The 14,012-nt window shown below is 37.4% G+C and overlaps 1 protein-coding gene across 1 annotated transcript in view; it reads right to left on the bottom strand.

Annotated features, from left to right (window-relative positions):
- TSHR (thyroid stimulating hormone receptor) overlaps positions 1–14,012 on the bottom strand; it is a 121,237-nt gene that overhangs the window by 65,623 nt on the left and 41,602 nt on the right. Inside the window, exons 3-4 of the mRNA XM_047797547.1 lie at positions 10,097–10,168; positions 4,363–4,437 (exon numbers count right to left, since the gene is read on the bottom strand). Coding sequence (XP_047653503.1) covers positions 4,363–4,437; positions 10,097–10,168 — 147 coding nt within the window. The remainder of the gene's footprint in view (positions 1–4,362; positions 4,438–10,096; positions 10,169–14,012) is intronic.

The raw sequence follows: 14,012 nt of genomic DNA, 5'->3' as shown, positions 1-14,012 counted from the left end.
GCTTTGCATGGTTCCCATATGCTTGAAGTTCAGTTAATATTATTTAGTTAAGTTTAAATAATAATTGGCCTGACAGCATGATTCAAGTTTCAGTTACCACAATATATTAAATGTAAGTTTTGCATAAAGGACAAACTCTACTGCCAGCTTTTCAATCCATGCATCACCATGTAAATAACGGGGATATCACAAGAGATGATCAATTATACCACTTATTTCAAAGTCATTGGTGACTGGTCACTGAGCATCTGTTATTAAGGTCATGCACAAATAAAGTCTGCAAGTGTGTAGTTGGGTTTCCTGTATGACTCTCAGTGATAAACCCACATAACATTTTATAAAAGTAGGTAGTTGAAAGAGGGAACTGACCAACAAAGATGGAAGTGCAGCAAAGGAACAATGTCGTAGTGCTGGAAATGAAATTTCAATAATTGTAAATGGCGTCATAGAAGAAATAGCTGACCATGGGGATGTCCATATTGCCACCATTTGAGAGACTCTAGACATTTAGTAAGAGGAATTTAGTGAAGGCTCATTATGGACATAAATGCCAAAGGTGGTTGTGAATAAAAGAATAAAGATGTCCCAAAGAAATAATGCTGGCAAAAAAAAATTCACATTAAAGAAATATTTTATCACTTTGAAAGAACAGAGGATTAGATATTAAAAGCTGATTCAGACCTAGAAAGGAGTATGACAATTTGCCAAGACACCAACATGATACTCTTTTGTGAGTTATACAACATAGAGAAAAAGGCATATGCTCTTCAAACTGCTCTTGATAAGTTTTTACAAAGAAAGAAGGTATTTTACTTCTGCATACTTGTAACGTTTAAAATTAGTTTGCTAAAAATATTAGCAACTATAGCAAAACTATTTTTCCTTTCCTCATACATTTATACCCAATAGTAAGAGAGAGTTTAATGTTTTGACAAGAATTTTTGTCACAAAAAAATCGTATTTTTCATCAGTTAGTAAGATTGCTTTACACAGTTTCAGCATGCACAGTTTTATGATCTAGCACTATCATGCAGAGCAAAGACCGTCTGTATTTTAAACCACATAAGACATTTATTTTATTTTGTTTTGTACAGTCAAGATTAATTTCTATTTAGCTTTTCTTTTGCCTTTCATTTCCTCCTGTACCTCTGTGCTACCATGAATTATTGTTTTCCTTTTGCCTTAATAATTCCCTTTTCCAGTTTCTTTAATAAAAACCTAATGGTGATGGATCTTCTCAATTTTCATTTGCTTGAAATGTGTTTCTTCTGTCTTCAATTTCAAAGACTCTTTCTGTTAGGTTAGCAGATATTTGTTTTATTGTTCTTTTTGCAGATATCTTTCTGTTACTTTATGGATTCCATCGCTTCTGTTGAAAAGTCAGCTTTCAGTCTTATTGCTACTTCTTTGAAGGTATGTATTTCCACCACCCTCACCTTCACTGCTCTTTATGATTTTCTCTTTGATTTTCAGCACTTTTACTATGATGAGCCTTGATGTGGTTTTCTTTGTTTTTTATTTTTTTGGGAGTTTGCAGTACTCCTTACATCTGGAACTTGATGTCTCTTACAAATTTTGGAAAAGTTTCTTCAAATACTGCTTTCATTGTCTTTTCTTTTCCCTGAGATCCAATTATAGGTATGTTAGACTTTTTACTGTGCCACGTATTTCTTTTTCTCTCTATGCTTCAGGTTGGATAAATTCTTGACCTAATTTCTAGATTACTATTTTTCTTTTGATCTATGTGTAATCTGTTGTTAAACTCTGTATTTAAGCTTTATTTTAGTTATTGAATTTCTAAGTTCTAGAGTTTCCATTTGATCCATTTAAAAATAGTTTCCAATTCTATTATAAAATTCTGTCTTGCCAATTCAATTTTTTTTTTTGTCATTTTAGGGACACACCCGCACCATATGGAGGTTCCCAGGCCAAGGGTCCAATTGGAGCTGCAGCCACCAGCCTATGCCATAGCCACAGTAACGCATGATCCAAGCTGTTTGCGACGTACACCACAGCTCATGGCAATGCCAGATCCTTAACCACTGAGCAAGGCCAGGGATCCAACCGCCATCCTCATAGCTGCCAGTCGAGTTTGCTAACCACTGAGCCACGATGGGAACTCCAATTTTTGAATGTATTAATTATAGTTATTTTAAAGTCTGTGTCTACTAACTCCAAAATTTAAATCTCCTATGGATCATTTTCTATTGTCTGTTTTCTTCTCTTGATTTTTGAGATAAATTCTCTATTTTTGATGCTTGGTTATCTTTTATTGATTCAAAGCTGGGCTTCAGTCTTTGTGAGGACTGATCTATTTCCCATTATCCCATACTTCTAGGATGAAGCTCTTTGGGGGAATCCCGGCTAAAGTCCTTAGGTGTTTACTAAGAATCATCTCCTTAGTAAGCCTTGAACTTCAGTCTTTATTGCTCTCATTCTATGAGACTGCATAAACCCCAGTCCGACTCTTAGCCTCTTAGCTGTTGTTTACCATTCAGAAAATACTTCAGGAGGAAAACAATCAAATGTTGTTTTGGGGTTTGCTTCAATCCCCTCAAGTTCTTTCTGCCTTCATAACTCTCAAATACGTTTAAACAGATTTTTTCTCAGGTCCTCTAGCTGTTCTCAGACAGATGGTTGACCTAATAATGTCTGCTAGCTAGCCTATCATAACTGGAGGCAACTTTCTGAGCCTCAGTGTCTTAAAGGCGGCATACTACAGTGCATAGGAAAAGTATATTTGTGTCAGATATTTACGACATAAAAATTCTGGCCCTATCCCTTAGTAACTGTATGACCTAGAATAACATATTTAGTCTCTCTACATTTGTTTTTCTTAAATAAATAATGCAAATGATAATCTCTACTTCAGTGGTTATTTATTAAAGGTTAAATAAATAAAGTACATAAAATGTTCAGCATAATGTCTAGACCCTACTAAGTATTTATAGATGATAGGTATTTTTGTTTCTTCACCAAGAAAGGAGAGTTAGAGAGTTCCCACTGTGACTCAGTGGGTTAAAAACCCAACTAATATCCATGAGGCTGCAGGTTTGATCCCTGGCCTTGATCAGTGGGTTAAAGTATCTGGCATTGCTGCAAGCTGTGCTATAGGTCACAGATGTGGCTTGGATCTGGCGTTGCTGTGGCTGTGGGATAGGCCAGCAGCTGCAGCTCCAATTTGACCACTAGCTTGGGAACTTCATATACCGCAGGTATGGCACTAAAAAAGAAAAAAAAAAAACAAACACGGTAAAGAAGGAAGGAAGGAAGAAAGAAAGAAAGAAAGTAAGAAAGAAGGAAGAAAGAGGACTTAATATTTCATAATACACGGCTGCTTAAAAGAATGTAGTGTTATTATTTATATAAAACTTTTTATAGATTGTAAATGAAAACAGAATAATTATGAAGTATATTGACTGGTTTTTATGTGGTAGGCATTGTGCTAAATGCATGATGTCATTCAATATTTATAATAAGCACATTAAGTTGGAACTCTTATAACTATTATTTTATAAATGAGGTAACTGAGGTTAGGAAAGATTACATAATTTGTCCAAAGTTAGATAATGAGATTGCCAAGTCCTAACCACTAGACCACCAGGGGACACCAAAGCTAGATAATGGTAAGCAAAGAAACCAGGGTTTTAAATCCAGCTCTAACCAACTCCAAAGCCAGAGCTCTTAACTCTACTCCTCTTCTAGTCTCAGAAGGCTATATTTCTCTTTAGTAATTGAGGGAAAATGTTGCTTTTTGAAAAACTAGCACAGGCCCTAAAATCCAGTAGGTAGTTAGTAAATATTTATTGACTCACTGACATCATACCAATAAAATCTGCTGACATGGTAGTAACAGAAAGAAATGACAATTCAAGAAGAGGACTGCTAAGTTGGTTTTTAACTTCTAACCATGGGCGTGACAATTTGGATGAATTTAACATGAACTGAGAGGGAGAACAAGATAAGAATTTAAGGAGTTCCCATTATGGCTCAGAGGTAACAAATCTGACTACTGTCCATGAGGATGTGGGTTGGATCCCTGGCCTTAGTGAGTTAAGGATCCAGCATAGCTTGAGCTATGGTATAGATCACAGATGTGTCTGGGATTCCACGTGCTGTGGCTGTGTTTTAAGCCAGCAGCTGCAGCTCTGATTAGGCCCCCCTAGCCTGGGAACTTCCATATGCCATAGGTGTGGCCCTAAAAGAAAGCAATAAATAAATAAAATAAAATAAAGAATTTAATCATAAACAGAAGTTCTGACCCATGTTCTAGAAACCAGTTATTACCATCTGGAGCCCCAAAAATTATCAATCAAGAATGGCTGTGGCTTGGATCTGTGCTTTACTTTTCATTGTACTTACATGTGAGTCATTTTGCTCAAATTGTAGAAGGACTGTGATTCCAGCTGCTGTAGAGTTGCATCTATTGACAGGTAGCTGAACATCACAAAAACATAAGACAAAGCAGAAAGTTAGTAGGGTTATGAACTCCTAACATACTATTAATTTTGATGTAATTTCTTTGTTACGGGGCTTCCCAGATCATGCAACATGCACAACCCTCACGGTTTCTCCATAATTATGTTAAAAGTATTGACTACTTCTTTTCAGACCCTGTGATACCTAAAAGTTCCTCCACTACATTAGTCCTATTCATCCTAAAAGAAACCTGAAGGATGATACTTCCTTTAGAAGCTTTCCTCAAATTTCCTGAATAGATCCATCAAATTCCCCATAGTATATTCCTCATGGCATCATGAACTTCTCCTTCTGCTAATTATCACAGTGAAACTTTGCAACTGCTTGGATGATATTTGATTTATGTTGTCTCATTAGACTGCCAGTTCTCTGAAATGGAGAACTGTTTCTGGTGAACACTGAATTTTGAATACCTTTCATACTGCTTGGCATGTAGTAGACTTCCAATAAATACGTGTTAAATGAATGAATAGGTGAGTTACTCGAAATAGCAGAAAATGAAAGACATGAGAAAAGAATACATGAATGAAGAAGAGGCATTTTTAAAGGAGTACCTAATAGCATGAGATGAGAGATGCAGTTGTAAAGAAGATGAAGAGAAAGCCGCAGTTCTCCAGTGGACCGTTCCATGGAGTGGTAAATATATATTCTCTCAGGACTTCATTTCTTGATTTTATGAGGTTGAAAATTCAAGGTTTGTTTTGAACTTTGTAAGTGAAAGGTAACACAAAAGTTTTAAGTACTAAAAAGGAGAAAAGAGGAACTTGGCTAAATTACAACTTAGTGAGAATTCATAAGGGGTAATGTTTCAAACTGTCCCCTTAAATTCCATCTTGTAATAAGGAGGACCAGTGCAGCCAAATTCAATGACTTCTTTATACTGAGAGGCATTTCTATAACATTAGATTAATGATTAACAGATGGGGTCCACCTGTAGCCATAGCAGAGCTTCTCAACCCTGGCCATACAACTGAACTCTCTGGGAGGCTTTTAAAACATAAGATGTCCAAGGATAATTAATCAAGAGTATATGTGGAATGGGGCAAGCACTTTTATTTTTAAAAGGCTTCCCAGATGATTCTAATGGGCAGGCAGAGTTAAGAACTAATGGCCTATAGTCTGAATTGAATATGCCAGCAAAATATTTTCATTAATAAAACGTTTATAAGAGGAGTGCTGACTGTTCCATTTGCATTTTTATCTTGGGTATTGTGGGTGTTCTAGAGGTTCTGTGATTTCTGTTTTGAATTATCTACTCTCTGAACAATTATCCTTTGATTTACCAAGCCTCTCAAGCCACTGCCACTTGTGGATAACATTACATAAATTATTTTGAGCCAAATAGCATATCTAACATAGAGGAAACAATGGAAGATGTTGAAAAGAATTAATTTACTGTGTAGAGATTGTGGGGATTTATAATGGATGAAGCTGAGCCATCTGAAGGACAAGATTAATTCCAAAAGCTGCACACTTGTTTTCCTAACTTTGCATCATATCCATTGCTCTAAATTTTCTCCTGTATTTCTCAGTTTAGGAGGTGCAAAGCTTTCTTAAGGCTTTGGTGGGATAGTTACTCAGCACATGTCATGATAGCTGAAGTTCCACTTTCTCTAGCTGAATGATACTTCCTTAGAGGGATCTTATAGCTTAGTTGTGAAGACATCATGTAGGAACCATTTATTCAGTGGGATAAAAGCAATGATTCCCTGCTTGGTTATCCAATTTTTATAATCAGGAAAAATCAGATCCCACCTCTTCCTCGAATTTCTTCTTAAAAAGAAGACATGTAAATCTTATGTAATCACTAGAATAATCATATCATTTATCATCCAAAATAGGATATTTTTGTGAATTAAAACAGGGTGCTATTAATAATTGTGCCAGAATGATAGGTGAGAATTTGTACTGTCCCAGGCAAACCCACCTGGTAAACTGTCTCTAGCTCCCTAGGTATGCCAGCTCTTTAACTATTATTCATATGTATGTGCTTTCATTCAACAAATATCTATTGACCATTTACTGTATGTCAGTAAATGGGCATTAACCAACCAGACCCATTTCCTAGCTTCAAAGAATTCACAGTAGTGGGAGAAACAGACATGTAAATAGGATTAACATGTAGTGTAATAAATTCTCTTATTACATTCAGGGCACTCTTAACTCAGGATGGAGAATATAGGCAGAGTCTCCCTGGAGGGCCCCTCATCAGGACCTTCAAATCTGCCCAGATACCCTTAATATCTCAGTCAACCCTCCTTCTTTTATTGCCTATCATTTTATTTCAAACCTTCTTAAATTTCTAATTCTGCCAGCTCTACCTTAATATTAGTAGATAATCTTTTAATAATTTGTAGAAAAGACTGAAACCTTGACATGAGAATTCCTTGAATTCCCTTCAAATAAGCCTATTAATCCACTTGCACCTGCCCACTCTCTTACTACTACTACTTTCTTGTTACAGTATAAAAGGTGCCTATCTTCCTATAGAAGGTCAATCTCTCTATTTGGACCCCATTCCCTCCAGTGTCCTTAGGGATCTCATGCTCTTTTTTTTTTTGGTCTTTTTATGGCCACACCTGCAGCATATGGAAGTTCCCAGTTAAGGGACTAATCAGAGCTGCAGCTGCTGGCCTACACCACAGCCACAGCCATGCAGGATCAGAGCCACATCTGCAACCTATACCACAGCTCATGGATCCTTAACCCACTGAGTGAGGCCAGGAATCGAACCCATGCCCTCATGGATACTGGTCGGGTTCATTACCACTGAGTCACAACAGGAACTCCAGGGATCTCATGCTCTTAAAATTGTTCTTTCTTCAGTTTTTTTTTTAGCCTCTTCCTTTCTAGGGATGCCTTTCTTGATAGTTACTTCTACGTGACTCTCAAGCCTCAATCTCTACCCACATCTCTCCTAAGTGCCCTTACATGCCCAGAATTTCCAGTTCTCCTTCTTTACTTTGATTTTTCCTTTTTACCATATCCATATTCCCTCCTGAATTAATATTTATTTATTTGTTATATTTTTGGTCTCTTGTGTGTTTCTTTTCGTTCGAATGTAGAGTCCACAGAAACATGGGTCTTTGTCCATTTGTTCCCGGATCTCTTGGAACAATGATTGATATATACTAGGGACTGAATAAATATTTTTTGCATGAATGAGTGAAAAAATTATATCTCCATGTCTACTAGACATAGATGCTTGATGCCTCGAGGGCACCGCAAATGCTGTGTGCCTCAAATTGAATTCCTAATGTACACCCTGCCCCTTCCCAGCAGATGCACAGAAAACTTCTTTCCCTTGGCAAGTGGGCTCATCAACCACACAGGTGTCCTAGTCAGAAACTGCAGTGAAATTCTCCATCTCCCTCTACCTCCAAATTAACTAACTTTTCAGTTTGTCAGTTTTCCCTTATTTCTCAAACCTGGCCACTTTTTCTTTATTCCCACTCAGTCATCACCATTCAATTTGCCATCCCTTCCCCTGGGGTACTGCATCAATCTCCCCAGTATCTTCCGGTCTCCAGTCTTACTCTATTCTCACCCCTTCTCCACAGCACAGCCAGGAACTCTTTCTAAAACATCTCATATATCACCTCCCTGCTAATAATCATTCAGTTACTTGGTCCTTATGAAAAATTTCAAACTGCTTCAAATGATTCACCAGGCCCTGTACTCCTTACCTCCCAGTTTTATTTTTCTCTACTCTTCCCATTCCCAGCCTAAGCTCCAGCCTCAACAAACTTATTTTTAATTTCACTGACAGCCCAGTCTTTTCCGCCTAAAACAATCTTTCCATCTTTGGTTTGGGGCCAGATAATGCAGATTGCAAATTAGGCACCATTCCCTCCAGGAAACCTGACCACAACCCTTATCTAAGTCACAGACCTCTCATATGAGTTCCCATGGCAACCTAGAACTGACACTATTATAGCACTTATCACTATCTTAGGAAGGAAACCAAAGCCGCCATGAGTATTGTCCACTGTTTATGTGCCACACCTAGCAAAGTGCCAGACACAAAGAAGGGCTCAATAAATATTTGTTGAATGAACAAATGAATATAGCCAAGTAGAGATACCAAATAGGCAACTGTATGAGGGAGACCAAGGAAAAGAAAGGGCTATAGCAGATTTTGAGGCTTTTAGCTTATAGGCCACTAAGTGGTGGGGCTGTTAAAAGAAAGAGTAGAGAGAAAATAGTTTAGGAGGAGGGGGATGAGTTTATTTTTGTTTATTTTTTATAATTTTAATTTTTTCCATTATAGGTGGTTTACAGTGTTCTGTCAATTTTCTACTGAACAGCAAGGTGACCCAGTTACACATACATGTGTACATTCTTTTTTCTCACATTGTCATGGATGAGTTTATTTTGGATATGCTGTTTCAAGTGCCTGTAGGACACGAAGGTGTGACACGAAGTGGAAGGAAGTATGTAATACAGGCCGGAATTGTTGGAAGAACTTAGGGCTACAGATACTCCTTTAGGAATTGGTGTACTATGAAAGAGAAGAGCCAGAGGGATGGGAGAGGAGAATATAAAGGAATTAGGACAAAATAAGGAACCGAATGACATTAAGGAATTCAATGACATGAAATAGAAGTTAGGAAAGAGAGGAGAAAGAGTAGCCAGGGTAAGATGTTAGAAAGAGGGAGGAGAGGGCAACATCAAGGGAACAGAGGAGGCGAGAATGAAAAAAGATGGGCTAGTAGGAAAAAAAAACTGCAGAGATGTTCAGCTGGGATGCTTTCTCAGTCTCAGCAGTACTGGCATTTTGGACTAGATAATTCTTTGTTGTGGGAGGGTGACCTGTGTCTGGTAGGATCTTTAACCGATCCTTCACCTCTATCCCTTAGATGTCAATAGCATTTCTCTCTGTAGTTGTGACAACCAAAAATATTAAATGCCCCTGAAATAACACAATAGATACTCAGTAAATGGGCACAAAATGCATAAATTTAGCCAGAAATCACACAGGCTGCTCCTGGTGGTATTGTCATTGGTGTGTCTGAATTATCTGTGTTGCTCGCCAGACTCAGCTAAGTGAAATAAAGACCTGGTTCATTTGATACACATTGGCTTTTGTCAATGCAACACGGAGTCCCTTTTACCTCCTCATTCTTGAGTGTAGCAATTTGGTTTTCTATGATTTAGAATTATTTTTAATTTTTTTAAGTGAGAATTCTGACATTTTTGGCTACATTTATGACATAATATAAACATTTGTACCAGTCGTGAAAAGAGAATCAAGAATTGGTAACTAGGATAGATTAGAGATAGATAGATAAATCTGTTTACTGGAGAAATTCCTGACTAAGGTTTTGCTCCATCTTAAAGTATATTAAAATATCTCGAGAATTATTAAATTCTTAAGGTTAAAGGAATTTAAATTTACTTCAGGTTTAAAAATCATTTAGGAATTATGGGTGAAGATGTAGCAAAACCAAATAAAACATCTTGTACATAAACTTCATACGTATTGGAAATATAGATGTCATTGACTTGTTCAAGTGAAATATATAATAATTATTTTTCTTGATAGAGAACATTTAAAAACTAAAATGTTACAATTTAAAGCTTATATTAAAAAAGCTTATATTAAAAAATGACTTACATCCTGGAAATATTGGGCAGATTTGAAAATGCACGACTGGGGATGGTTTTCAGATGAGTCTCTATAAACTTTCTATGAAAATAATAGTTACACAATTAGAGTTTAAATCATCAGACTTTTCTAGTAATCCATCTTAATTATACAGAACACATTATTAGAAGCATGACAGTCCTTACAATATGTATTTTACTATATATAATCAACAAAAATAATATTCAATGTAAAGCAAACCATTTCCCCCCAACAAACAAGAATTGAGAGTAAGATTCAAATGCAGAAAATAAATGTTCAAACTGAAGTAGCAGTAGACTAGGATGCCTTGTATAACATCATATTCAATTTGTTGGACGTGTAACATAATATATTCATAAATCTATTCGATTACTGAATGCATTGTCAGAGGAAATATTTTGAAATACCATGAGAGTATAAGAATGTATTGAGGATTAAATGCACTGTGTATAACTTAAAGATTAAAACAGTAGTATGATTATAATCCTCCCCCCCCCAAATTTTCTTCAACTTTGATCTTATCATCAACTTGCTGCAGTTTGGAAATAAATAATTGACAATGAGTTAATTCTTCTCAGGATCATGACATCTTTGTTGCATGTGCAACCTAAAGGTTGTGGCTTTTCTTCCAGTTTGCCTTTTTTTTTTTTCCAGATATTTCTCAGAAGGCTAATTTTCCTCATGTAATGAGACATCTTTATGCATTCCAGTCTGCCTCTCTACCTAGATGCTCAATTTTTTATTTCCTTTCTTTGTTATAGCAGCTCTTGAATAGAATTCTGTATGGATAAAGTTGTACCTACTGTCCTAACTCACTATGCAAAAAGCCGTTGCCTCACCATGCTTATCATCTTCTCCAGGGGTCTGTTTTTGCCTTTTAAATGTTAGTAATTATACATTGTGCATTTACTACCTTTTAAATTCCACACATAAGTGAAATCATATGGGATTTGTCTCTCACTCTCTGACTTATTTCACTTAGCATAATACATTCAGGGTCCACCCATGCTGTTGCAAATGGCAAGACTGCTTTGTCTTTATTTTTTTATTTTATTTTTGTTGTTGTTGTTGTTGTTGTTGTTGTTGTTGCTATTTCTTGGGCCGCTCCTGCGGCATATGGAGGTTCCCAGGCTAGGGGTTGAATCAGAGCTGTAGCCACCGGCCTATGCCAGAGCCACAGCAACGCAGGATCCGAGCCACGTCTGCAACCTACACCAGAGCTCACGGCAACACCAGATCGTTAACCCACTGAGCAAGGGCAGGGACCGAACCCGCAACCTCATGGTTCCTAGTCGGATTCATTAACCACTGCGCCATGATGGGAACTCCCTGCCTTGTTTTTAAAGGGTGAATGATATTCCATTGCTGTGTATATATACTACAGCTTCATTATCCATTCACCCACTGCCAGTGCTTAGACTGCTTCCATATCTTGGCTGTTGTAAATAATGCTGTAATAAACATATGAGTGCACATACCTTTTAGAGTTAGTATTTCTGTTTCCTTTCAATAAATATCAGAAGTACAATTGCTAGATTGTATGGTAGTTTTTTTGGGTTTTTTTTTTTTTTGTCTTTTTAGGGCCACACCCATGGCATATGGAAGTTCCCATACTAGGGTTCAAATTGGAGCTGCAGTTGCCAGCCCACGCCATAGCAATGTGGGATCTGAGCCATATCTGTAACCTACGCCAAAGCTCATGGCAATGCCAGATCCTTAATCCCCTGAATGAGGCCAGGTATTGAACCCATGTCCTCATGGGTACTAGTCAGGTTTGTTTTCTGCTGAGCCAAAAGGGGAACTCTGAATATCCACACATAACTTTATAGTTGGTTCCACATCCCCAGATTTAAGCAACCAGTGTTGGATTATGTAGTATTGTAGTATCTGCAATAGAAGAAAATCTACATATGAATGGACCCATGCAGCTGTTCTCTTTGATACCAGAGCGATGATATGTTCATGGTAGTCCAAGAATGAACTCTGAGAACACACAGGCAGCAAGCAAGCAAAGTCTTTATTAAAGGAAAGCAAATAGCTCCCAGGGCTGCTGGGAAGGGGGAGAAAAGCCCCCTTTCTCTATTGTCCTATAAGGATTTTTACTCCTTAAAGATCGGGGGGGTACCAACGTGGGGTCCAGAAAGATGTGGTTTTCTCCTATTGGGCCTTCTTCGATTGCCTATATCAGTCCTTGTCCGATAGGATCTTAGGGGTGAAAACATCCTGCAAGTCTCATAGTTTCTTTGCCCTTTTCTTCCCATAAACTGAGTCACAGGGGATTAGGGATTACTGTCCATCTGGTACACTCCCTATAGTAAACAAGGCCCATGGGGATGTTACTCCCTGGAGCCCTTAAGCCACAAATGTTAATCAATGGCCATATCAAAGAAGGCATCGAAGCCCATGCTCCTACACTGACTCCCTGAGTTAATATTCTGCCTCACTTTTACCCAGTACATCAGGTCTATCAAGAAATATATCTGTAACTTGGAGTTCCTGTCATGGAGCAGTGGAAATGAATCCAACTAGGAACCATGAGGTTTCGGGTTTGATCCCTGGCCCTGCTTGGTGGGTTAAGGATCTGGTGTTACAGTGAGCTGTGGTGTAGGTTGCAGATGCAGCTTGGATCCCCATTTGCTGTGGCTGTGGTGTAGGCTGGCAGCTGTAGCTCTGACTGGACCCCTAGCCTGGGAACCTCCATATGCCATGGGTGCAGCCCTAAAAAGCAAAAAAAAAAAAAAAAAGAAAGAAAAGAAATATATCTGTAACTTGCCTAATCAAAGCCTCATCAGGGCCAAATTAATTTATAAAAAGACCCATTAACTTGGAGGCAGAATGAGGTGATGTGAATGACAAAAGATTGTTAGCTCTTTGCAACCACTGGTGATTCAGCATAAAGTGCAATGTGCCTTAATGTAATTCCAGAAATTCAGAGTCCTTAAATTACCTGCATTTCCTCACAGGTCTCCCACTTACATTTCCATAACTGGATTGATTAAAAGCCTATTGGTACAGATCCAAGATTCTGAAGTTAAAAAGAAATGAGAATAACAACTTGTTTGGCTAAAATCTCCCAAATAATTGGGCCATGCCAAAGGAAGACAAAGGATAAGATATACACCTATTGGGTATCACCTGAAGAGACAGAGTTTCTTTTCTTCCCCCCAGAGTTTAGATTTGTATTTAGTATTTTACTTAAAACAGATACACACGAATCAGATATACAGATAAATATTATTTTTCAAAGCACTCATGTTGTCACCCTGGGAAAATAAACCCAATTTCTAAGAATGTTGCTATTTCCCAAAAATATTTTTGGAACTGACCTCTGACCTCTCCAGTTACAAGTTTATAAGGAAACTAGACTCATTAGGCTCATACCTTAATTTTGATTAAAAACAGCATAGCTTAGTATTAAAATAGTGCCATAAGTCAATAAAATTGATGAACATTGCTTCCCTCAAATGGAAATATATAAGGACAGATAATTCTCAAAATATATAAGGACAGGTAATTCTCAAAAGACAAGTATAAATGACCAATAAACATAGGACAAGATGTTCAACCAAATATGGTCAAAGAATGCAAATGAAAATCACAAGAAAACACTTTTCATCTATCAGACGGACAAATATTTTTAAAGATTGGCAACATCCTGGAATAGCAAGGGTGGGGGTAAGGAATACTTTCATGAATTATTGGTGATAGTGTAACTTGGTACAATTTTTCTGGAAGGCAGTTAACAATACATCTCAAAATATTATCTAGGCATATCCCTGATCCGGATACCACAATTTTAAGAGTTTACTCCAAGAAAATAATTCTTATTCTAAAAATTCTTTTTCTAAGAAGAGCATATGGCCAAGTGTACAAACAGCTAGCAACTAGGATGAGAGTTTCTTAA

This window comes from Phacochoerus africanus, chromosome 9 (assembly GCF_016906955.1).
Source record: "Phacochoerus africanus isolate WHEZ1 chromosome 9, ROS_Pafr_v1, whole genome shotgun sequence".
NCBI lineage: Eukaryota > Metazoa > Chordata > Mammalia > Artiodactyla > Suidae > Phacochoerus > Phacochoerus africanus.
Note: the sequence above shows the minus strand (reverse complement) of the source record. Positions and strands in the feature narration are given on the sequence as shown.